The following is a 26,773-nucleotide window of genomic DNA, read 5'->3' on the forward strand; positions in this document are numbered from 1 at the left end:
AGAGGTGACATCTGAACTACTAGGGCAGCATTTTGATTGGTTATGATTCATTACCTCATTACTTTTGAAGATTGTCGAATTCGATAACAACTGTAAAGCACTTAGCACAGTGCCTGGCACACAGTAGGTGCTATATAAACGTTAACTTATTACTTTTATTGTTATTAAGGAGGGACTATCTGCTGAATGAACATATAATGTTTGGGATCTGTCTGTAATTCTGCAGAGTAGAACCTTGAGGGGGAAAAATTCCCCTGGAAGGACTTCTTTAGGCTGCTAAGGTTTTGTTGAGAGAACAAGTGATAATTGTGGAAAGATAAAAAAGCTGAAAAGTTTCTTTTATTCTGCATACATCTTAAGGTAGGCCATAATTTTGATAATCAGAATATGGAGTCATTTGACAGTTTCCAAACTCTCCCTTCTAATTGGGTCAGTCCATTAAAAGATTCAATCCCCCAAACGACTCTAATTATCCAGTTCTACTGTTTACTGAAAAAACATTTGTTGCATTCCTTTTTCCTGAAATAAGAAAAGAGAAAAAAATTAAATATACTATATTCTTACATCTGGAGCTAACTGTTTTGAGTAGTTATTACCAAAGACCACGCTTTCAAGAGAAGGAATCACAGAGTCCTTGTTTTGTGCTGGTGCATTTCTATTTAGCCAAGTGTTCTTCACAGGACGAGGAAAGCTGAGGGAATAATTATTTTTAAATTACTGTCCTTTCAAAAAGCAACTTGAATTCAACTTTAATATGTGCTAAATAAAGTCTTATAAAAATAAAAATCCATATGAAGGGTAACACTTCTGCAAGATTCTGATTTCCACTAATGCATTTTAAGATAATTTTATAATTGTTCCCAGTGATTAAAAAATAATGAGGTTGAAAAAAAAAGATTTATTTCTGTATTGAAGACAATGGTACTCCAAAGTATTGCTATTCTCCTCTTCTGGTGAACCTTCATGTAACTTGACAGTGGACAAAAAACAAGAGAAGAAGAACCAAACCTAACGATATCTGTCAGTTCACTGGCTGTTTTTTCTTTTTTGGAAATACTGTGGGGAGCACTGGTAGTCCTCAAATTAAGTATTTTGCAATTACCTAAATATTTATGTATTGTTATTCTGATACAGGCCAAAATTTATGGATAGGAGCCATAATTTAAATATTTTAAGAGGAAAAGCATTTAATGTACTTGGTACCTTAGTTTCTCAAGAAACAGAGATAATTTCATAGGATCATAGAATCAGAGATGTAGAGCTGGAAGGGACTTATACGATCTAAACCCACAACTGAGATGCATTAAGGCTTGAAAAAATAATATCTACAAATTCTTTTAGGAACAATCTAAACAATTCTAATGTCAAAACAGATATGGTAGCACAAACCTTCTGCAAAAATTCCCTCTGTATGAAGAAAATTACCATTTTGGAAATAATTTTTGTATTTCTATTACATACTACTGTGTGAGATAATCAAGAATGATAGTTGATATTTGTCAAATTAATGCACTCAAACCAGTTGCAAAAAGTAAGAATGGAAAAGGAAATCAATACTGCCATAAGGAATAAGCATGTTTCATATGCAAAAAGAAATCTGAATTTGCAAAAATATCACTATCACAGCAAATAAATCTTCAAGTCAATAGTAAATTCCATTTACTGCCAAATTTTTTTTAGAATTAACTATTAGTACTACTATTTTGGAAAAACTGCATTGAAATAACATACCAAAGAATAAAAAACAGATCACGTATAAGCCAGGTATATGAGAAAATCCTGAAATTGCTTAACTTAAATAATCAAGTGAAAATATATCTATTTGGGTTAACTGTATTAATTTAATTTTATTTATATTAGAACAACAATAAAACAATGTGAAATGTGAAATGCTCTTTTTACTATGATTGGAAGACAACTGGAAGACAAATAAATAGATTTAGGAAAAAACTTATTGAAGCATTTAGAGCTAGAAATATTAACTTTAACATGACCCCTGGACCAGAACCATCAGCAAAAAGCTTTGCCACTATCTTGCCCCGCTGCCTCTTACCAACCTTCCAACTTGATTTATAAGTAGAGGGAAAGTGAGAAAAAATTCTGCATTCATGGAAAGGACAATTCTAACAATAGAGGAAATAAGAGGCTCCATGGAAGTTACTGAGGACAGCAATACCAGCTATTAAATGCACGTCTACTTTTCCTCCAGGCACTAGGCAGAGCCAACAGTTCATCCTCCTGAAATATGATTCAGGGCCAAAAGAGTCTTCTTTCAATAATCCACATCTAGGAGGTAAGTTGTCCTTTATTCTTACTAGTCTGTGGCAAAAACTACTGAATTGCAAGAGGAAGCACATGTTTAACTAAAATCAGTGATCTGGTTACCACTTCACTACTTAATGAAGGCCATCAAAATGACCACCTGATGGATGGTTTATATACTCACTAAGGGAGATACTATGCTTGCATTACTCATAATAGTCTTAGTGAGTTTGGAAAATCGGAGCTTCCAATTAAGAGTTTCTTCTGTAAAAAGAAGTTCAAAGTACCATACATTTTTTAAAAAAGATGAAAACTTCTATTATGAACATCAAATAGTTGTAATGGAAGTTTGTAAAAATAAATATTAAAAAAGGAGGATGATGACATCAAGCTAGTGAAAGCTTAGAGGATCTTTACAGTTTTAACTTTTATGATGGGTAAGTTCTAATCATAGATATTATAGATTTTTATCCAAGGGGAACAATTTATCCCTATCTAATGACTAGCATTTTTTCATAAGATCATAGATTTAGAGCTGGAAGGGCTCTTAGAAGTTACCTATTCCAACTCTTTTATTTTATAGATGAGGAAACTCAAGCAAACAGAGGCTAAGTGACCTGTCCAGAGCCACACAGACAATAAGTTAAGTAGGATTTAAACTCAGGTTTTCACAACTCCAAGTCCAATGCCCTACCTACTATAACATGCTGCCTCTAATGCCTCTAATCTTTTAAATAATTCAATAATTGAAATAATCCAACAGAAACAAAAACGAGAAGATTTTAAGTTTAATAATTAAAAGCAAAAACATCACTGAAGATATACAAATCTGAACACAGTATGGAGGAGTTGCTAAAGCAAGCTTTCTGATATACTGAATATTATTTGAAAACTTATCACAGCATACGCTGACCAATTCTCTAACCTTCATAACTAGAAAAGTACATGAAATACAAAGGTTTTAGCCATGAATTTTAAAGATGACCAAAATTTTGGAAAATCAAAAGTACTATATGGGCAAAGTTAAATTGGAATTATTCAGCCTAGAGATGGGAGGAAAGGATGATAGGTCATTTAATAGCTAAAATATATAAGGAACTTATGTATAGTGGATGTACTATAGCTCATCTGCAAAGAGAAAGACAGGAAAAGGTCTTTTACTAAAGATTTAGAGTTTAGACATAAAATGAATTTCCTGACACTAAAGGTTGCTAAACATAGGACTGGGCTATTAAAGATATGTTTTAGAATACTTTTTTCTTAAGTCTTAAAAGTTAAAAATCTCATCTTCTTAAAATCTATTACATACTTATTTTAGCATAATTTATTTCACCATTAAGTAAATTAGAAAAATCTCTAAACAGTTCTACATTGTTATTTTTCAAAGCATTTTTCTTCCTATAGAAAAAAAGCATTGTGATTTAGGGGATAAGATAAATTTACCTTATTAGTGGCTGGTGTAGTGCAACCAATGATGCATGGACTGTAACAGACACAACAGAAAGGTGGAAATAATCAAACATAACATTAACATGATGATGAAGGCCTCTATGGAGGCTAAAGTGCAGCTTCAATGTTCGGCTACTTATTAGTTGCAAGGAGTTCAAGTCATCTGCCCTACAAAAAGCAACATATTTTTATGTAAGTACAGAAATGATTTAGGGAAGAGTTAATATTTCCTAGTTCAGTTTAAACTAATAGAAAATAATCAAGAATGAATATGGAGTAATCTTAGGGAAAGGTCATTACTAATTACTTTTTAAAACTCTAAACAAATACTGAGAAACAATCTAAAAAGCACTAAATTTACATGGGACAACAACATAACACCCAGCAATGACAAAATATACTTCAGTCTCATTATCACTCTGTTCTCAATATCCATACCATGAGTTCTTTTATAAAGCTGTCTCATAACAAGGTCCTTTTTGACATTTCTGTAACTACAATCAAATTCTCCTAGATATATTAACATGATAATACAATGCCAATTGTATTATAATGTATTACAGAACAAATTCAATCCTGGTAAATTCTTAAAGCCACTTCAAATTATTGTGCTGTATAAAATTTTGTAATATTAAAATAATGGAACCACAGCTGGAGGCTTTGACATCTTTTAGTGAAACAAAAAATTGTGACTACAATGAGATTTTACCTGTAAAACAATTTTGCAACAATTTCAAGAATAATATCCAATATAGTTGTTAGGCAACAATAAACACATAGAACATTACCAGATATGTGGAACAGAACAATTCTCTAACTTTGGCTAGCACTACAAGCAAGACTTTGAGTGGATGAAAATTATCAAGGTATTCCTTTATGCACCAAAAGTGGACCTTTGGTACGTGAAGTGGCTGTTATGTGGGAAGCTGATTCCTTATTGCCACTGAACTTGTCACAATAAAATTCTCAGGGCTGAGATAAATCAGTGACACTTAAGATGGGTTAAGTGCAGAAATACGACAAAGTAGTCTGATCTTACGTGAAATTTTCCAAAAATGTTTTAGAATAGCATTTGTAAGACAAAAAATAAAAAGTAAAACTGTTTCACTGTATTTACAATTCTCTCTACATAGCAGTCAAGCAAGCAAAAGTGTTTCCAGTCACAACTGGTCTAAAATACAGCCCCAATGATTTAGCTGGATAGGCAAGTCACGATAGTCACTCCTAAATTTCTTATGAGGTTTGTGCTGCTCATAAATTCATATGCCTTAAAACCTAAAAATAATAAAACTTTATTCACTGTGTTTCGAAGGTGTGGGTCACCATGCTGTAGTGGAAAGAACATTGAGCTTTGTGTCCAGAATCCTGGGCTCAAATTCTTGCTTTTCATATTTACTAGCTTTATGACCACAGTAAAGTCACAAACTCTCAATGCTTAAATTTCCTCATGAGACCTATAAGGCTTCTGTGAGGACCAAAAGAACCAACGTGTGTAAAGTGAATTGACAACCATTAAGCGTATATTAAGTCAGATTTTATTATGTGGAAAATGGGGATACTATTTATACTATGTCCCTCAAATGGTTATTGTGAAAAAAGAAATGCTTTGTAAACTTAAAAGTGCCATTAAGATAGAGTATTCATCTTTACCACTCCACGATGGTATAACAGATACACGGAGTTCATTTTCCTATATTTTCTCATGTTGTACAATTTTACCACCTGAATCTCATGTAATCTGAGTACATGTGTGACTGTAACATACTGTCTTCAACTGGCAGGGTCAGGATCCAAAATTACATTCCCTACTTCATTTTATAGAGGGATTGTTACCAGAAAGGGGGTAAATATTTATTAAGGACCTAGCATGCGCCAGGCACAATGCTAAGCACTTTACAAATATCATGTCATTTCATCCTCACAACAAACCCTGTGAAGAAGGTGCTATTATTATCCCCATTTTACAGTTGAGGAAACTGTGTCAATGTCCTATGCAGGACTACATAGCAAGCAAGTACCTGAAGTGCGATTTGATCTCAGGTTTTTTGGACTCCAGGCCCAGTGCTCTATCCAGTGTGCTACCAAACTATAGAAGAAGTTTTAGGAAGAAGGAAATGGGTAATCAAAAAAAAATTCCCAGTTGTCATTTAGGGATGTATAAGTAAGTGTAGGTATCTTAATAGTCAACTATTTTATTTGCATACTTACGAATAATCTGTGTCTGTGAAGTGTAGATCTAAAGATAACAGGAAATTCATTTCATCAAGGGATTCTTCAATCTTAAAAGAAATGAATGGCTTATGAAATCTACTTTGAATAGGTATAGAAAACATAAATGATAGCTAAATGCTTTAAATTTTTTTTATTTGATGCTTACCTTTTTTTCATCCAATAGCATTTTAACTTTGAAGATCATAACATCATTTATAACAATTTCTTCATTTTTGTAAAGAATTTGAAATATTTTACTGCAAATTACATTCTCATGAACAGAAGCTGGAAAGGCTAGATCCAGACCTAAAAATAAAAACATAGGATTGACTTGTAAATGGCAAAATATAATAAAAATAATTAAATGCACTCTCCATTTAAACTCTGTAGTCTCTGTTTTATTAATTCAGGATCCTTGACATTTTAAAAATATTAAGTCACATCAAAAAGAGTTTGGTAATTTTTTTCTTGATTAAGGATAGGAACACATAAATGCATTCTGACACAAGCAGTAGTTTAAGGAAGCAGACAGAACCTTGAACTTGATGTCCAACCATCACTTTGAATACTTACTAGCTATGAGATCATCAGCAAACTACTGAACCTCTTAATATGTTTCCTCACCTATAAAATATATACTATGTTACCAAGTCAAAAGGCATTAATTAAGTATCTACTATCTGCCAGCCACTATGTTAAGTATTAAGGTTACATAAAAAAGGAAAAATAGTACTTGCATTCAAAAACCTGTATTCTAATGGGAGAGACAATATGTAAATAGTTACATACAAGTTACATAAGTAATAAATGGAAGAAAATCTCAGATGAGACAGCTAGGGCAACTGGGAAAGGCTTCCTACAAAAAGGAGGATTTGAGCTGTTGGAAGAAGCCAGGGAAAGTAAGAGGCAGAAGAGAGGAGTAGTTTTCTAGGTATGGGAATAGCCAGTACAAAGGTAGATAATGGGAGAAGGGATAACATTTTTGAGGATCTGCAAGTACGCCAGGATAATTGTATCACAGAATGAGTACCTGGAGGATAGTAAAATATAAAATAAGAAAGGTAGTAAGAGATAGTAGTAAAAGTACTAAAGGCTCTGTGAAGAGCTTTATATAAATGAGAGAGAATGAGAGTGAGAGCGTGTGTGTGTGTGTGAGAGACAGAGAGAGAGAGACAGAGAGAGAGAGAGAGAGAGCAACAGAAGAAGAAAAGAAAGGAGGTGGTTTAAGATAAAAGGAAGCATCATCTTAACATTGGGACATTGTGGGTTAAGCTGGATAATAGTAAGAGAGTTTCCAGCCGGTGATGGGAAATAGGAAGCCTGGAATGGATAGCCTCCAAAGACTATTCAAAATTTAAGATTTCATGATAGCAAATTAAATATTCTTCTAATCCCTAACAACAAGCAATTTGTAGGCTAATGTAGCTTTTAAAAAGATTGTTTTTGTTATTGTTCAGTTTTGTTCAACTCTCTGTGACAACATTTGGGGTTTTCTTGTTAAAGATACTGGAGCGGTTTGCCATTTCCTTCTCCAGCTCATTTTACAGATGAAGAACTGAGGCAAACAGGGTTAGGTGACTTGCCCAGGGTCACATGGCTAGTAAGCATCTAGGCCACATTTGAACTCAGGAAGATGAATCTTCCTGACTTCAAGCCTGGCACTCTATCCATTGTGCAACCTAGGTGATTAGTGAACATTTAATAAACTGAGCTATCATGAGAGAAATCTATCAACCATTTTAATTTAAGAGTAGGACCATTTATATCATATTTGTACCTGGCAAATGGGTTCTTTATTCATATTTTTAAAATCTAGGCCTTTAAAATAAAATGTTAATTGCTTGTGTCAACTGGCCAACGAATAATCAGCTGGTCTTTATTTCTATATCATTTTCAGAGCCAGTATTTTTTAAATTGGGAAGTATCAAGTACATTATTTTGTATATTTATTACTCATAACTCTAACTCTTTCAGAAATGTGGTTACTTTATTTTTTCTTTATCAGAATATGAATTTGACATCCTGGCATTTTTAAAAAGAGCATTGAGTTTTTACATATATCTACCATTATGCAAGTCTCAGAAAGAAGTCTGTGTTATAAGATGGATTTCATTTTTATTACTGCCACAAAGAAAAATGGAATTTTCTTATTTTAGTTCCGACACCCTTAGAAGTACTTAGGTATCAGTATGCATCATGTTGTACTCTAAACTGAAGGTGTCTTACACTCTCACCAGAAGCATTACAAGATTTTGCAAAGAAATGTCCTTCTCATGGCTTTTTGCGAAAAAAGTAAAGCTGACTATCTTTATATAACTTGAAAAGATGTGTATAGTGATTTGCTCATATTTTCTGATACAAGTAACTCACTGAAGCTTGTCTTTAAAGATTGTCCTTAGTCAACACTAATATTTAAAATAACAAAAAGTGGTTGCATTACAAAAATTACATGCCATAAATTACCTGTAAAATTCAGTGTGACAAATGTTCATTATGTCTAGTATCTACTATGTAAATTGACAATCAATCGACAAGCATTTATTAAATGTCACGTATGGGCTAGGGGCCAGAAACACAAAGATAAAAAAAGAAACAATCTCTGATCTCGAGGAGCTTATAGTCTACTGGGGGAGACATGTACATGTATAGATACATATAGAATAAATATAAAACAAATATCAGGATAAGTTAAATATAAACTATTCAGTGAGAGACGGTACTAGAAGTTAGGGAGATCTATAGGCACAAGATTGAGATGTGTCTTGGATGAAATTAGATATTTTATGAGAGCGATGTGAAGAACAAATACATTCTGGAGACTACATCAGAGACACAGAAGAAAGATATTAAAAAAGATGAACCTTTGTTTCAGGGAAAAGTGCTGGATCACCACAGGAGTCTTGCAATTTCCTAGAAGCAGTCCAGCCCAATCTTCTCTTGTTTACTTCTGTGCTCAATTCATAGCCCTTTTGCAGTGAGTCCAAGGGTATATATACTGGATTAAAGTTTATTTTATACACACACACATATACACATATGTACATATATACATGTGTGTATATGTATGTATACATATATATGTAAAGTTATATGTGTGTGTACTGTCCGTATACACACACACACACGCGCGTGCGCGCGTGCTGTCCATCTTATTTAATATCTGTAAAATAGGCAGTCTTCATCCACTGTTTTTTCCTTGTACATGGGTAAGCCAAACACTTTTGAGTAGTTATGGATCTCCTTTATGAGGTACTGCAACGTTCCTGGGCTTGATGCAACCAGCACAATGCCAACAAACAGGAACACAGAAGATTTGACTATTCACAGGGAAACGCTCTTCAATTTAAACTCTTTACTGGATCGCCTACATGACAATGCAAATACCTTTGGGAGTATACATATCTTTATTTTTTGCCCTGCTTGATATTAGTGATAAAAGTTATTAAACAAGGTTAAATCTATTGATAAAGCTTTCAAGGAATCTCACATAATTGTGATTGATGCAGAAATAATGCAGAGGAGGCAATATGTTGTAAGAGAGCTTTTAATGTGGCATTTTGCTCTAACTAATCAAAAGCTTAAAAAAAATCAACAAGCAATAAGAACAATGGGATCGATCTTATATTTTCTACACATTTTAGTCAATTGTGTGATGGTAAATACGTGGTCTGTAATATCATTGTTAAAAGCCTGCCTGTTTACTACTAATAATCCTTAATAAGGATGCCACTAATTCATGTGTAGATTATATAGATTTATATAAATAGAAAAGGTTATTAGTTGTTGATATTTTCTTATTCAAATTTCTATAACGTTTTTATTCTTGTTTGTCATCATCTCTTTAATGGTAAAGTTCACTTAGTAATAAATCACATTTATATAGTTCTGTGTAGTCATAGCCTTATGTATATTATCTCATTTGAAAACATAACCCTTTAAATCCACATAAGCAATTATTTCTATTACTTAATTGTGGAGTTATTTCTCTTAAAAAAAAGTCTAATATTTCCTTTCATGGTTGACTAGACAGGAAAAGCTATATTAAAGTTTGTTAAAGAAAGCATGTCTGCTATAGTCTCCATCTGTGAAAAATACCAAATATGTATTCTTTTTCTTACATGGGGATAGAGAGCTTCCTTTTCCTAAACCTGTGGAGTTGTTCGAATACCTATAGTTTCTATTACTTTGAAATGGTTCCATATTTTTAGGACATCCATTTTTTAAAGTATATATTGAAGACTACTTTATTAGCAAGATTGCAAGCTTGGAAAAGTATTGGAATGATTTTTATAATCATTTTCAACAATACAGAGAATAGTTACTGTCCTTTATGGCTTATGCCACTGTAGAATATCTCACTGTCAATACATTTTTTTAATATGATAGTTTATCTTTTTCCCAATTACTTGTTAAAATGATTTTTTAACATTTGTGTTTTTTTTTAAATAAAAGTTCTAAGTTCTATCCCTCCCTCCCCGAGAAGGTAAGCAATCCTATATAGGTTATACATGTGCAATCATGTAAAACATTTCCATCTTAGTCATTTTGTACAAGAAGAATAAAAAAAACGAAAGAAAGTGAAAAATAGTGTACTTCAGTCTCTATTTAAATAATGTCAGTTCTTTCTCTAGAGGTAGATAATATGCTTCATCATTGGTCCTTTGGGATTGTCTTGGATCATTGTATTGCTGAGAATAGCTAAATCATTCACATTTCTTCATCAAACAATATTGCTGTTACTGTATACAATGTTCTCCTGGTTTTGTTTACTTCACTTGGCTTCAATTCATGCTGAGCCCAGGTTTTTCTGAAATCATCCCACTTGTCATTTCTTATAGCACAATGATATTCCATTACAAGCATATACCACAGCTTACTTAACCATTCCTCAATTGATGGACAGCCCTTCGATTTCCAATTCTTAGCCGCCGCAAAAAAAGCTGCTATAAATATTTTGTACAAATAGGTCCTTTTTGGGATGTCTTTGGAATACGGACCTAGCGGTAGTATTGCTGGATCGGAAGGTATGCACAGTTTTACAGCTAGACTACCTTCTTTCACTTTTTTTTTCATTGATGACTTTGATATCCTTGACCTTTTGTTCTTTCAGATGAATTTCATTATTATTTTTTCTAGCCCTATAAAATATTTTTTGCTAGTTTGGTATGGCACTGAATAAACAAATTAATTGAGGTAGAACTGTCATTTTTATTATGTTGGCTTGGCCTACCCATAAGCAACTAGTATTTTTCCAATTGTTTAGATCTCATTTTCTTTGTGTAACAAGTATAGTTCCTAGGTTTGTCTTGGCAGATAGACTCCTGAGTATTTTATACTGCCTATAGTTACTGTAAATGGAATTTCTCTTTCTGTCTCTTGCTGCTGGACTTTGTGATAATATGTAGAAATGCTGATGATTTATATGGGTTTATTTTATATCCTGCAATTTTATTAAAGTTGTTAATTATTTCAAATAGTTTTTAGTTGATTCGCTAAGATTCTCTAAGTATAACATCATATCACTTGCAAAGAATGATAGTTTTGTTTCATCATTACCTATTCTAATTCCTTTGATTTCTTTTTCTACTTGTATTGCTATAGCTAACATTTCTAGTAAAATATTGAATAATAGAGGCAATAATTGGCAACCTTGCTTCACCCTCAATTGTACTGGGAAGGCTTTTAGTTTATCCCCATTACAGATAATGCTTGCTTATGGTTTTAGGTTAATATTACTTATAAGTTTATTTATTGCTATGTTCTCTAATGTGTTTAATAGGAACAGAACACATTTTGTTTTATAAATTGTTTAAATAAGAATTTATTTTATCACTCAAGTTTTCTATAATACCATTATTTTCCCCCCTTATCTCAACGTAAAAGCTTCCCAAAAACGTATATGAGTGCTAAATATTTTATCTGAGAGAAGGAAGACAGATATATAAGTGGAAAAAAACAGGTAAAAGAAGAAGGCAGGGGGACAAAAGGAGAAGGATACTCTAATAAAGAATAAATAATAAGGAAAAGGTGAGGAAAGAGCACAGAGAGTGACACAATTTTATTATACAAAAAGATGATTTTTGATACATCGGAGATGATTTTATGATATCATAATTAATTCTACAGAAATCAGTCAAAATATAGCCCTGTGTCACCACTCTCGTCATTCTTTAACTTTTTCATTTGCAGACTTCAAGTCACATATTTTGTGGGCTTCTAACTAGAATGTTAAGGACAAGGGAATTCTCTCTGACACACTCAACTTTATCGATGGAAGAAGTATATCTAAAATTCTCAAATTATTGCCTTTTCACCAACAAGGTACCTGAATAAAAAGCTTGACTTCATCCTACTTTACCCCTCATGCTGACTTGACATGAGCATATCTGTTTTTACATAATGACAACTAACATTCATACAGTGCTTTCAAAATATTTTCTCCACAACAACCAGGCAAATAATACAAGTATTATTGGTTCATAGATAACGTACAAAGAAGTCAAGTGGTATAATGGAAAAATATACTGGATCTGGTGAACATGGTACAAGTTGTTGTCACAGAGGTAGTAGGAGCATGCTACTTTAAAACTCCAAACCAGTGTTCCTTCCACGGTAACACATAATTCTTTTATATTTTAGAGTAAGGACACTTGTGAATGACGTAAGCTACATTTTCAGAACCACCAACGTACTAACATGATAACCTACATATTAATGTTTAAAAGTTTAAAGAAGATACCTTGGACATAACGGAATAAAATACAACTGGTAAAGTAGATTCTCAAGTGGCCCCAAGATGAAAGTCTACAAATGGTGCTGAAATACCTACTTTTGGGGAAATTTATTCATCTTGAAAAGCGCTGTAATCTTATTATGGGATTTTTCTTTGGGAATATTACAGATTATAATTCCAAAACAGCTTAGAGATTTTCAAAGGCTTGTGAAACCAGGCTAAACAAAACAACCCCTTTTCTCTCTACATATAGATGCTTAGAACTAGATTAATTACTAAAAATAGTCTCTGGTAAGCTTGTGCCCTAAACATGGAGTAGTTTTTTTCTTCTACAGCTATAAAACTCAGATAACAGATAAAAACAGGTTTTTCAGTAATATTTGATCTCTTTTATTTCATCTTCATTGATTTTGTTTATATAAAATTAAAAAAAATTGTGTAACAAAAGCTTTCTGTTTTGTCTTTTATTCTTTGGTTAAAAATTCTCCTTCCAATTATAATTGTGAAAGGTACCTTCACAAATGTAAACTGTCACCTCTAAGCCATGATGAGATGTGAAAGTAGTATTTTAATGGAAGACAAAGAATAGTGTAACTTACTGTTCTTTTCTCCTATTCTGTTTTAGTGTTATTCAAATAGAGTTCAAGCTAAAACATCTATTTGCCTCTTTTTTCTATAATTCTATTCTCTGACATTAGATCTCTAAAGAAAGGGTTATAGGTATGGATTATTCTACTAAGGATTTTCCACTATTCTAAAAAATAAAGGAAAATGGGCAAACAGAATAAATACAAACACATGTCAAATGAAGCATCAAATAATTTGAGTTTTATATTTAAAGCCAATAGAAATTAAAATATTATAGCTAGACAATTAAAAACTCAGAATTTGGGTGTGACTAAAGTAGTTAAGTAAACTAATTAATTAAGCTAAGTTAGGAGGTGCAACGACTCCATCTTTGGAAGGCATTCAGGCTTAGTATGTAGCACTATCCTGTCACTGTCGAATAAAACAGAGATGAATCATGGTGGCATTACTTGGTGAATCACTTGGGGACAAGAAATAATTTTGAGATAGTTTAATTTTGTGACAGTAATCATTATACATATATGCATCCACTGACAGTAGACTAATTATGACCCTGAAGATATGGAACTGGTTTGAGCTGGTTTTACCACCTTCAGTTAATTCTGAAAGTTTAGTGCTGGATTTTGTGTCATCACTGCTTTTTTTTGTCTTAGTTTTTAAAAATAGATATCACCCAAGAAACATGTAAAAGTAATCGTTCTTAAGATCACATTTCATTTACTAGGAGATTATTACAAAAGCTTTTGGTGGGGGGAAAAGTCAAGCATTTCAAGGATAATTCAAGCCTATATAAGGAAAGAAGAACAGCCCCACTGAAGTGTAAAGGAAAAATGCAGTAAAAAATGAAAAATACCACCTAGACTTGATGAACTATTGCTGCAAAACAGCCCAATTATCCTAAGGCAAAAAACAAAGACCTTGTGGGGGATCTGGTAGCCAGAGGGGGTATTATTCTTTTCTACGAAATGTATTTAAATGTCTTCAAGTTGAAAGAGCATCCACGAATTTAAAACACGAGTTTAAAACAAACAGCTGCTAACCTAAGGATTCTTAAACTGCGGGTATGTAAACTTTAAAAAGTAGTGTGAGTGAGTCTGTGCAGATCTGATCATAAAATATCTACCCTAAACAATATTAAGGATATTTTTTAAAATTCTTGAAGTTTTGTCCCCAGTGAAGAATGGAATTAAATATACTGACATAATGAGAAGCAGAATTGTTCTAGAATTACAGAAATTCCCAAATGGAGACAGAAACCTTGCATCATGCAATATTTCATGGTAGATTTAGAAATTTATTAAAGACATGGAGAAAAACACCTTTGATGGTCTAAGAACTCATTTTAAACCTTACTGACAGCCTATATAATCAAAGCTAGATTACTTAATGTGATCAAAGCATGGCTTCATGAAGAAGAATTTAAAAATGTGTCAAAACCTGTGAATTCAATGTAAAATCATATAAAACCAGCTATTGCATCAAGCCAGCAAACCAAGACACCAAGGCCTAGCCAATTTAGTTATATTGCCATCTGTACTGTCTTACCATACTCCTTTCCAAAATGGGTAACAAGGGGAAAAATCATGCTTCTTATACCTTACTGCCACTTTCAGGTCCACCTTCTGCCACATTCGCTTCTGAACCTCTCCTCCTCTGAAGAAGTTCACTCCATAAAGATATGTTACTCTATCCAGATCCTGGTGGATATTTATCACCAGCACCTGAAGTGTTTCTGTATACTTTTTCAAGGATTTTTAAAACTGTCCACACATCATAGATAGTACAAACCACCTTGATATATTACTGATTTGTATAAAATTATTTATCTACCTTGTGTCCCTCTTTATGACATATAATTTAATTTTTCATAGAAACCTGCCTCAGCAGGGAGTTTTACTGTGTCTTTCTCTATAGTTTTTTTAAAGGCCAAAAATATTTATATTATCATCTTGCAATTATTAATACTCTACTTTTTTTTAACTTAAAAATATTTCTTGGCTTACCTGCTGCATGTAACAAGCTAGCTTCTAATCTGTGGGGAATTCTTGGAGGAACTTTCATTGATGCCCGAATCTGGTAAAAACTGAAGTAAAAGAGAAAAATAATTGATACATAATTTAAAAAATAATATACTAATTCTTTCACCCTAATCTTTCCCTCACAATAGGCTAATCTTTCCTATTGCTTATTATTAATAGAGAAAACTTGTTAGGAAAAATTAAAGACAATAAGTAAAGCATCAGAATTATCTGTGCTTTCACGTATTCTCATATGTAATATATAATAAGTAATAATTTATTTCAGTAGGAAATATTTGTTAAAAAGTACTACTACAGGTCATTTTAATAAAAAACCAGATGCACAGATTAGAAATTACCACTGACTATGGCCTAACATGTTCTACTGATTTGTTACATAATTTGTCATTTAATATGTTCCTTAAAATCTTGCTTCCACAGAATATTACATTCCAGTATTAGTTGGGAGCCAATCTAGAAATAATTTGGTCTGATGCTTTTCTTTTATAAATGAGAAAACTGAGGCCCAGAGGTGACTGACTTGCCCACAAAGCCAGTGAGTGTTGGAGCTAGGACTCTAATTTATAAGACCTGCAATTTTTTTTTTGCCATTCTACATCATAGCTTTAAATGTTCAGTATTTACAAGTAATATGAAGATTAAAATAAATAAATGTAAGGATCATTATGTAGACTTATTATAAGGAGTCTAAGTGTAGGCTTTGTGGAAGAGGTGTGGGGGGAAAAAGGAAAAAGAACAATAAACAGATGGGACAGTTGATAGGCAGGTTATCTTGACCTACTGCAAAGCTTAAATTCTGCTCTTGGCTGGGATTAGATGGAGCTGAGGTGACCATCAAGTTGTTAGATAAACTTTGGGGTCCAAAGTCAGGAAAAAGGTCCAAAACAAGTATGGACTATTGGAGGACAGGGACTGTTGGAGGACAGAGACTAAAAAAGAACTTAGAGCAGTTCAAGAAGTGAAGGGGCAGGAAAACCAAGAGTTCAAGTGTTTTCTGAATTACGTTTGTTGTATGCTTGCTCAACTGTCCAAACTGGAAATCAGCTATATAAAGCATGACCATATCCACTTACAGAAGAATGGCATAAATGCTTATTTATACTAAGTCTTGCTCTACCCTCACTTCCAAACATCACTGCTTACTAACTACGAGACAAGAAATAAATAGGCAATGAAAAAACCAACAAGCATTTAAGTACTCTCACCATGTTAAGTGCTGGGGATACAAGGGACAAAAAAAGGAAAAATCCTAGCCCTAAAGGAGCTTAAATTCAAAGTGGCATAATAAAACTGCTTATTTGGGTATGAATTAAAAAAAAAACATGTAGCATATACACAAGTTATACCTATGTGCTTCTGCACACACAGTAGGCACTTGGCCATAATGAACTGATTTGTGTAGCATTTCCAAGTCTCTACTTTAAAACATTTTCCCACTTTTAAACTTGGAGATCGAAAAAGAAACACAAATTTAACAAAAAATGACGGGATTTTATAAATTTTGGGGGCAGTCTGGTGAAAAATATGTATTCCCTCTCAGAATGAAGCAAATGCTAAATTTCAGTTAGAGGTTGTTGAAAATAAAATTGTAATTTTTTTTCCTATCTAAGTTTAAAGACCCTCCCTGAAATGAGACATTCCCCCTCCCCCTGCAAATATCACTTAACAAGTTAAGAATCCCTAGTGTAGGCCAAAAATATTTTTTTCCTTTTTCCTTATGACTAAAAAGGAACCTCCCTTAAATTGATAATTTACGTAATTAAAGCACTCATTCTAAATGCCTTATCTATAAACCTGTACTTTTAGTATAACATTTAGCAAGGCAAATAACACTACCTAATCATGAAGAAATAAATCTCTTATTAATGCCAATAGGGTCTAACAAGTTTTCCAATTAACCTCACTGCTAGGCAATTTTCTAGAACTATAAATTGCAGAGATGATACCAATTTGCATTGGTAGTGAGAGTTTCTTCAGTTGGGAGTTTCCTGTATCAATGAAATAACAAGTCTATTCCCTGTCCCTAACTTTTTCAATCAAAGCATGGATTGAATATCATGATGATTTTGGTATTAACACAAAAAGAAACTAGCATCACAGTATTATATAGCTAATCTGTGATTTACATTTCTATATTATGTTTTCTATAATCTAACAAACCTAACATTTACTAAAATGTCTATGTACAAGGAACAGTGCTAGATAATAAAGATTATAAATATGAAATGAAATATATCCTGCTTTCAAGCAGCTTTCATCCTACTGGAGAAGTTAATGGTTTTTTAAGTCCCTACTACATTTTGGTATACAAAGAAAAGCCTTATTTATCTTGTAATTTTTAATAATTTTGCCCTTTAAAAAGTACAGATTAAAAACAACTTCCAGGTTATTTACCCCAAGTTATTTCAAAAAATTTCTCTGTAGAAAAAGTTATTTTTTAAAAACTAAGTTACAAATTTCCCAGTCATGATATATTCACTGGATATCATTACTTGGCAAATTAAAGTAACTTAAATGTTATTTAGTTTACTAATTGCACTACATCAAAAAATTGTTTCCTAACATAAATTTTTTTCCTATAAACTTCTGTTTACATAATACACTTAAATGTTTTTCACAAATCTAAAAAGTAGGAATTCATTTTAAATTAAAAGTTTAAAATTATGTAAGTATATTCCATACCACAGTCTATGAAAGACTAAATGAAGAAAGTATAATAGTTTCACAAACATGAATTCATTTTTCTGGATGGATCTTTTCTAAGCAACTGTTATATATAATTACCATAAAAGTATTTATTAAGCACTTAACATTTAAAATTACTACACAGAGGTTCTGGGTTATGTGAGCAACAAAATGGCAAACTAGATATTTTCTCTGATTCTCACAATCTCTCAAACTTCTCCAAAACATTAATTATGTGCCAAAGATAAAGGAACTTCAGTTCTCTCCATGGTCTAGGAGATCCAGAATACAAAACAAGATTTTTTTAAAAATCCAAAACCCAGGAATTCATGCTCACTCTCTCTAATATCACTTGGCATCCTCACCTTGCCTCCCATGCTACTAGCAGAACTAAGGATACAACAAATGCTTACTTCAAAACCCCCTGCACCCCATTTTCCCCACTCTCTCCTTCCAGTGCTATGAAGACCCAGGCTCTAGGCTATGGGAATTTGCTCAGATTACAGGCCTTCAAGAGCAAAGGCCTACTGGGGCTGCAACCCAGAAGCATCAGTGCTGCCTCCTCTGAAATGTAGGTGTTGGTCTAGAGACATGAGGACAGGTCACCAGGAAGGTATACCATAGGTATGGCTGGACATTCTACCAAGTCTGAGGGAAACAGCACAGCACCCATCTGGGGCTAGTTCTGACCACCCAAAAATTGGGGGTGGAGAAACTCTAGGCTGGCGTAATGGTAATGTGAATTTGAAGATCTGCCCATCCATTAACAGGCCCATGTGACCTGCTTAAATCACATGGAACCAAAGTCACAGGAAGCCTGTGGTGGGAGGAGCTTGCTGAATGGGTGGAAAGTAAATGTGGAGAAGGAAGGGTGGAGCAGAATGGAGGAAGTTGGTCAGAGCAGTTAGAGTGGAAGGAGAGAGAGGGGAGGCAGGCAAGCAGGCAGCTAGGATTGTGAGTGTTTATTTGTGGGAAGGCCCGAGCAGGGGGGAAGGCTTTGGGATGGTGGTGCTCCCTGTAGTGATAATGTGTATAAACTTCTTTGTTGTTGTGATGGATTTGGCTTTCTGGTGTTGGGATTTGGCTTTCTGGTGTTTGAACAAATGTTTTGGTTCTGTCTTCCATATAAAGAGTCTGTTATATTTTGAGATTCAGAACTACGCCAGCATTTTCATAGTTGCCATCGGCACTGTGAGTATTGCGTTGGCGATACAGCTGGTGATCCATAAATTGCCTGAGATGCTTTGAAATCCAGCTCCCAAGGAAACCACGATCAGAGAGGAGGGAGTCCAGAAGTGAGTGATAAGGAAAATAAGGGAAAAAAGATTAAAAATACCAAAGATTTTAAGAAGAAGAAAACTCAAACACCTTGAACATAAACAGATAAAGCAAAACAAAAAACAGCAACAGAAGGAAATATAGCTTCTAGATCTAGTAAACAAGTTCAGACATCCATAAATAAATACTGTAAAATAAAGGAAAATGATCCAACACCTGATGAGACAGAGGACCCTGTGGAATTTGAGGAAAACGTACAATTATACACAACTCACTATTCTTGAGTGGTTTAAAACAGAAATAAGAATTATGAGAGCAGAATTTCTGTCCTGCACAGCAAAAATAGTGAGCAGCATAGGAAAACTCCAATCTGCAATAGTAAGCCTGACCAAAGGAACAAAAGAGTGAACAACAGATTGGGAATGCAAAAACACAGAAGTGAAGAACAACCTTGAAGAGAAGCAAAAAACCAATAAAATAAAAAGAAAATATGCTCAGTATGCAAGCAAAACATACTGAACTCAAAAGATGCACAGAGACAACCTAAGGATCATAGGTCTCCCAGAAAAACATGACAGAACAAAAAAATCTTAACAATGTAATGAAAGAAATAATAGAATAAAACTGCTCAAAACTTCTAGATATAGAAAATGAAATCCCAATTGAAAGATTTCACAGATCGCTTCCAGGAAAACAAAAACAAAACAAAACTAAGGCTACAAATGCCAAGACAACATAATGGTTAAATTTAACAATTCATTCAGAAACGATAAGTTCTGCAAACATTAGGAGAAAGACCTTTAAATACAAAGAAAAAGACCTTTGAATATCACAAATCTTCCAGAAAAAGGAGGAGGAAAAAAAAATCAATCACATCTGAGATCATTGGTAACTTTGGAGGGAATAGTTTCATTTGAATGATGACGCTGGAAAATTCCAAAGAGTTAAGGAGTGAGAGGTGACCAAGATGAGGTGGGGAATGTAGAAAGCTTATTTTTAGAAGTTTTCCTGAGAACAGGAGAAGATACATAGCATGAAACCCTAAGAGCATGGCAGACACTAATGAAATTTCTTAAAAGTTGGAGCATATCTGGGTATATTTGAACACAAAAACGGAAAGAGTCAATAGACAGGGAAAAGGTTAGAGATGAAAGTATGACTGAGGGAGTGATTTGCTGAAGATTGGAAAAGGGTGAGATGAAGGACAAATACAGTAAACCTTGGTAGAAAGGATCACCTCATTAGAGACTGAAAGAAAAGAAAAGAGAGTACGGAACGATCACAAAAGATGACAAGAAGTACAGAAGGTAGTTCATGGTGAATGACTTCAATTTTTTTCAGTAAGGTAAGGGGCTTGCATTAAATTGATGTAATATTAATAGCAACTGAAATAGGTTCCTTAAAAATGGTTTGTATAATATAACTTTTACATAAATAATTTTCATTTCTGAGACCATTATAAAATTAGAAATAAGTTCTTCTAAAGCACGTTTCAGGGAAATGTTACTGGAAAGGAATGATGTCAGAGGATGAAAGAAAGAAGCTGAAACAGACTTTTTAAAAAATTGCACTAATGTCGGAGAGAGTCGAGAAGCTGGTCTTTTCCTCACTTTCTACTTTCTCATTCTACAACTGGTAGCTGCAAAGAATAAGCAACATTCTTATCCCTTCTAGGTCACACTAATATTAAAGTACACTGTGATACCACTACAGTCATCTTAGAAGACCACTATAGCTCCTTCCCATCAGAAATGACATCTGATTTGATGTTTAGAAACAATATTATGTGTTTGTTATTGAAAAAGAAATAACTTTTTAACTAATCTTTATAAATTTTTAATAGCTAGATTAATTTGCACATCTTTATAACCCTTTGGGCACAGTACCAAATTGCTCTCCAGAATGGATGGATCTGTTCACAACTCCACCAACAACGTAACGGTGTTGCAATTTTCCCACATCCTCTCCAGCATTTATGATTTTCCTGTTCTGTCATGCTGGCCAATCTGACAGGAGAGATGTGGTGCCTTAGAGTTGTTTTGATTTACATTTCTCCAATCAATAGTGATTTAGAGAATTTTTTCATATGACTACAGATATCTTTAATTTCTTCCTCTAAAAACTGCCTGTTCATATCCTTTGACCATTCATCAACTGGGGAATGATCTGTACTCCTATAAATTTGACTCAGTTACCTACATATTTTAGAGATGAGGCCTTTGTCAGAGATACTGGTTACAAAAATTCTTTCTCAATTTTCTGCCTCCCTCCTAATCTTAGTTGCCTTGGCTTTGTTTGTACAAAACCTTTTCAATTTAATGTAATCAAAATTATTTATTTTGTATTTCATAATGTTCTCTATCTCTTGTTTGGTCACAAATTCTTCCCTTCTCCACAAATCTGACAGGTAAACTATCCCTTGCTCTCCCAAATTGCTTATAGTATCATCAGCCTTTGTACCTAGATTGTGGACCCATTTTGACTTTATTTTGATATATGGTGTAAGATATTGGTCTATGCCCAGTTTCTGTCATACCACCTTCTAGTTTTCCCAGCAGTTTTTGCGAAACAGTGAATTCTTAACCAGAAGCTGGATGATCTGGGTTTATCAAAGAGTAGATTGCTACAGCCATTGACTACTACATCTTGTGTACCTAACCTGGCCTCTGATTCCAGTCCACTGATCCACCACTCTATTTGTTAGCCAGTACCAAGTAGTTTTGATGACTGCTGCTTTATAATAACAGTTTAATATCTGGTATGGTTAGGCCACCTTCCCTAGCATTCCTTTTCATTAATTCCCTTGATATTCTGGACCTTTTGTTCTTCCAGATGAATTTTGTTATTATTTTATCCAGCTCTGTAAAATAATTTTTTGGTAGTTTGATTGGTATGGCACTGAATAAGTAAATTAATTTAGGTATATAAACCTTTTTAACAAAGAGACTGACCAATATGTCAAAAGAAGAAGGTCAAAGAACCACCTAGGAAAAACAGGATCTAAGGACCTAAAGATTTAAGGGCAACTTAAAGAATGAGGAGGAGAAAAAGAGAAAAAGTTAATGTAATTTTTTTCATGGACTGAACCCCTAACCTCCTATGAGTGAAACAATATATTTGTGGGAGGGAATAAGAAAATGAGGAATTAAAGTGGAAGAGTAGTTGGGGGAGCAGCTGATGTACCCTTACAAAATCCATACGTGAATGATGAAAAGATAAGAACTCCTTTAGTCTCTCAAAAAGAGTGGGGACTATAGAAGAATAGTATAAAAGCAAAGAATGGGCAGGGAGAAAAGAGAGGTGAAGGACAGTAGCCCAGAATGGGAAAGGAAAGAGTATTACTAAACAACAATGGCATGGAAGAGGAAGTGGGCCTTTGTAGTAAGAGATGGGGAGTTTCATCCAGGGAGAAATTGCATCTGCTTTGAGAATGGGTTGTCTCTCCCTGAAAAAGGATTCCATCCTAAAAGAAGGAATGTATACGACCCTAAGGGCAACAAACTCCCAGAGTGGTAGTGTAAACACAGAATTAAGAGATGATAGCATGGCTTTAGGAATGGAAATTGATTTTGTCAAGGGTTGAAGGTAGGTCTGGGACAGAGTGACTTCTACCATATAATATATAAGATATAGAGTATCTGTTTGACAATGCTTCTCTAATGAAGTGACATTCTAAAGGTTGAAAGACAGCAGAAAATATGAAGGGGAAAATAAGATCTACAAAGATAGTAAAAGAAATGGAACAGAAGTGGGGAGGGAGTTCAGGCTTTACCCTCTAATCTTAAAGACAAAAGGAATAAAGAAACAAGTATGAAACAAGCATAGCTCACTAATTAGAAAACATTTTAAAATTAGAATTCACAATAGACTGTAAGGAAAGTAAAGCAAAGAGGACAAAAAAAGGGAAAAGTTCTTGGCAAGAGCAAAATGAAGCACATTTACTTAAAATAAGTCACAGTAAAAAAGGAAGACTGTTAAGCACTAGTTAAACTGGGTTGGGAAAAAGAAAGGTTGAAAGAAGAAAAATAGGTAACTAAAAGAGAAAGTAAAATTTTAAACTGAAAGAACATGGGATAAAGCAGGTAAACAAAAAGAGGGTAGGAGCAAAGTCTGTGGAAATAAACTACCATACAATTAAGAACACCTGTTTTTCTTTTTGTCATCTTTATCAATCTGATGGGTTTCTATATCCTGGTACTTTATTGAAGCTATTGTGTCTCAATTACTTGCTTTCCCCATTGCTCTGGGGTTTTTCTAAGGAACCTATCATGCTACCTATATCCAGAGATAGTTCTGTCTGTTCTTGACAATGGTTTATGCCTTTAATTTCTTTCTCTTTTGTTAATGAAACCTGGTGATGAGGCTCTCGGAACTTAGGTTGTTTCTCAGATGAGAGCTATACAGTCTGTACCAGAACACAAACCTGAAGCCTCCTCCGCAAAGTAGGTTCTACCAGAACTTGAATCCTGATGCCATAACCTTCAAGAACCCTAGGTTATGTCCATGCCATGATGAGGCATAAGGACCTTAGGTCTTAAGTGAAGTGGTTATGGTGTACTGTTATCTATCGTAGTTAATTGTGTTTGTGTTTCACATTCCATTTATAAGCACTTTTGAAGGCCTAGACTATGTCTTATCTAAGCTTTGAACTCTCTCAAATGCCAAGAACAGTGTTCTACATCCAGTAGGTGCTTAACAAATGTCTTTTGAATATTGTTTTATCTTAGGTTCAATTCCCTAATAATCACTTTTGTTTAATCCTTCTCAGTCTGAAGATCATTCTTCCTGGTGGGGGAAAAACCCCAAGCAAAATGGAATTGAATAGTTCTGCCTCCTCTCTCTTTTGCTTCCTTCAACTTGGTCTCATTCCTTTTCTGATCTTTTCAAGTAATACAGATACCAATGCCTTTTTGTTTGTCATCCATTGCTAGTTTGATCTCATTCAGAACTTTCATACTCCATTTGGTAATTATTTTTATCAATCCTTACAACATATATTAGGTAAGCTAAGTGTCACAGTGGATAGCGCTAGGCTGGAGTCTGAGAAGACCTGTGTGCAAATCCAGCCTCAGATACTCACTAGCTCAGGGGCCCTAGGTAAGCCATTTTCCTCATCAGTAAAATGAGAAGGAAATGGCAAAGTCCATTTCCTCCAGTATCTCTGCCAAGAAAATCTCAAATGAGGTCACAAAGAGTTGGACACGAGTGAACAAAAACAAAATGACATACATTTTATCCTTGACTAAAAGACCATCCTTATATCTTAAGTTGAGGTCCAAAAATTCAGATCCTGTTCTCAGACACTAGTCAGATGTTCACTCGTAAATCTGCCTCTTTTCTCAAGCTCAATTAGCAGCAATGATGAAAGCACTACTTATACCCCGTTAACGTCTTCAGTTTCTTGTTCAAAATTTCATAATCCCCAGAAATATCTCTAGACTTCTAATGAGATCATTTATATTCATTGACTGGTTGTGGTCATAAGGTTTTACTACAAGAAAACAACAATAATAACTTTTATCTAGTTCTTTAAGGTGTGTAAAAGTGTTTTACATTTGTTCTCACTTGACCTCCTCTGGCTATCATACCGTATTTCTTTCCCTTTTGCGGCTAAACTCCTTGAGAAAATCATCTCACAGCTAGCAAACTTCCACTCCTCTCATTCTCTTCTAAATTCTCTACAATTTATCATCCTCTCACTTCAAAATTACTAATAATATCTTTTACTTGCTAAATCTAAAAGCCTTTTCTTAATCTTCATTCTTTTTGAACTCTCTGTTGAGCTCTCTCTTTTGCTTCATAAGCTCTCCTCTAGGTTTTTGTGACACTAGTCTATCCTGGTTTTCCTCCTACCGGATCCTTGTCCAGGTCACCACCTGGACACTACAGGTGTCCGCCAGAACTCTGACTTAAGAGTTTCTTCTGTTTTCGTTCTATACTATTTCACTTGGTGGTCTCCTCAGCTCTCACGGACTTAATTATCTTCTCTATACCGATGAACCTCAAATCTACTTATTTAGTCCTACCTTCTCTCCTGACCTCCAGTTTCCCATCTCTACTGTCTACCAGACATCTCAAATTGGAGGTCTTGGAGACATCTTAAAGTAAACATATTCAAAACTTATCTCATTATCTTATTCCCCTCAACCTTCCACTCTTCATAACTTCCATATCATTGTTGAGTGTACCACAATCATCCCAATCACCCAGGCTTGTACTCTCATTGTCATCCCTGACTCCCCTCTTTCACCAAGGCACATTCAATCTGTTGCCAAGTCTTTTCCCATTAAAGTCCATCTTCCACTCAACTGCCAAATAATCTTCCTCAGGCACAGTCACAATCATATTACCCCTCCCCATCCCATTCTTCAACAAACTCCAGTGGCTCCCTCTCACCTAGAGGATCAAATATAAAATCCTTCATTTTGTATTCAAAGCCTTTCATAATCTGCCCTTCTCCCCATCTTTCCAATCTTCTTACACCTCACTCTCCCCCAGGTACTCTGTGATCTACTGGCCTCCTTGCTGTGCCTAGCACAAAACACTCCATCTCTCAGCTCCTGGCATTTTCACTGACTATCTCCCATTCTTAGAATTCTCTGCCTCCTAACTGCACCTCCTGGCTTCCAGTCCCAGCTAAAATTCTACCTCCCACAAGAAACCTCTACCAATTCCTCTTAATGCTAATGCCTTCCCTCTAGTGATTATCTTCAATTTATCCTGTATATATCCTATTTGTACATAGTTATTTTCATGTCGTCTCCTCCATTAGGCTGAACTCTTTGAGATTAGGAACTGTCATGCCTTTTGTCATATCCCTAGTGCTTAACACCGTGCCTGGCATATAAAAGGAGTTTAAAAATGTTTACTGAGTGAATGATCCTCACAACAACTCTGTGAGGTAGGTGCTGTTATTATTCCCCCTGTTTTACAGATGAGGTAACTGAGGTTGAGAGATTAAGTGACTTGCCAAGGGTCATGCAGCTAGTAAGTGTCTGAGACCAGATCTGAACTCAGGTCTTCCTGATTCCAATTCTGGGACTCTGCACTGTGTCACTTAGCTGCTACCTGTTATTCGGGAATGTCTCTGGACAGATGTCCTTGGAAGACAGCATACTGGATAGCACTGTTCATGTCAGTGAGACACACAGTTGTCTTAGTACCATTGAATAAAGAATTTCTATTTGCTTGTTTCTTCTTTCTCTGACTACTAATGTCTAGCCTCTTCCTTAATGGTACCTGTGGCTCATCATCAATCCTCAGAACATGGAAAATTCCTTCTCAAACCTGCTTTAGATTTCCAAAGGTTCAATGGTCCTTTTTCCTTCCTTTCCTGCCACATTCCTCTAAAAGTAAGATCAAACTCAAATTTATGCATATCTAGTTATTACTTAGGGCAGTTAGGTGGTGCAGTGGATAGAGTGCCAGGCCTGGAGTCAGGAAGAATCATCTTCCTGAGTTCAAATCTGGCCTCAGACACTATCTGAGTGAATCTGAGAGAATCTGAGCAAGTCATTTAACCCTGTTT

At 34.5% G+C, this 26,773-nt stretch overlaps 1 protein-coding gene across 2 annotated transcripts in view; it reads right to left on the reverse strand.

The window, feature by feature from the left end:
* The window catches only part of FAM135A (family with sequence similarity 135 member A), a 109,968-nt gene that overhangs the window by 58,771 nt on the left and 24,424 nt on the right, over positions 1–26,773 (reverse strand). For both annotated transcript variants that reach the window (XM_036766677.1, XM_036766678.1), the window contains exons 4-8: positions 15,247–15,326; positions 6,089–6,228; positions 5,920–5,990; positions 3,706–3,879; positions 565–691 (exon numbers count right to left, since the gene is read on the reverse strand). In XM_036766677.1, the coding sequence (XP_036622572.1) occupies positions 565–691; positions 3,706–3,879; positions 5,920–5,990; positions 6,089–6,228; positions 15,247–15,326 (592 nt within the window). The remainder of the gene's footprint in view (positions 1–564; positions 692–3,705; positions 3,880–5,919; positions 5,991–6,088; positions 6,229–15,246; positions 15,327–26,773) is intronic.

Source organism: Trichosurus vulpecula, chromosome 7 (genome assembly GCF_011100635.1).
Source record: "Trichosurus vulpecula isolate mTriVul1 chromosome 7, mTriVul1.pri, whole genome shotgun sequence".
NCBI lineage: Eukaryota > Metazoa > Chordata > Mammalia > Diprotodontia > Phalangeridae > Trichosurus > Trichosurus vulpecula.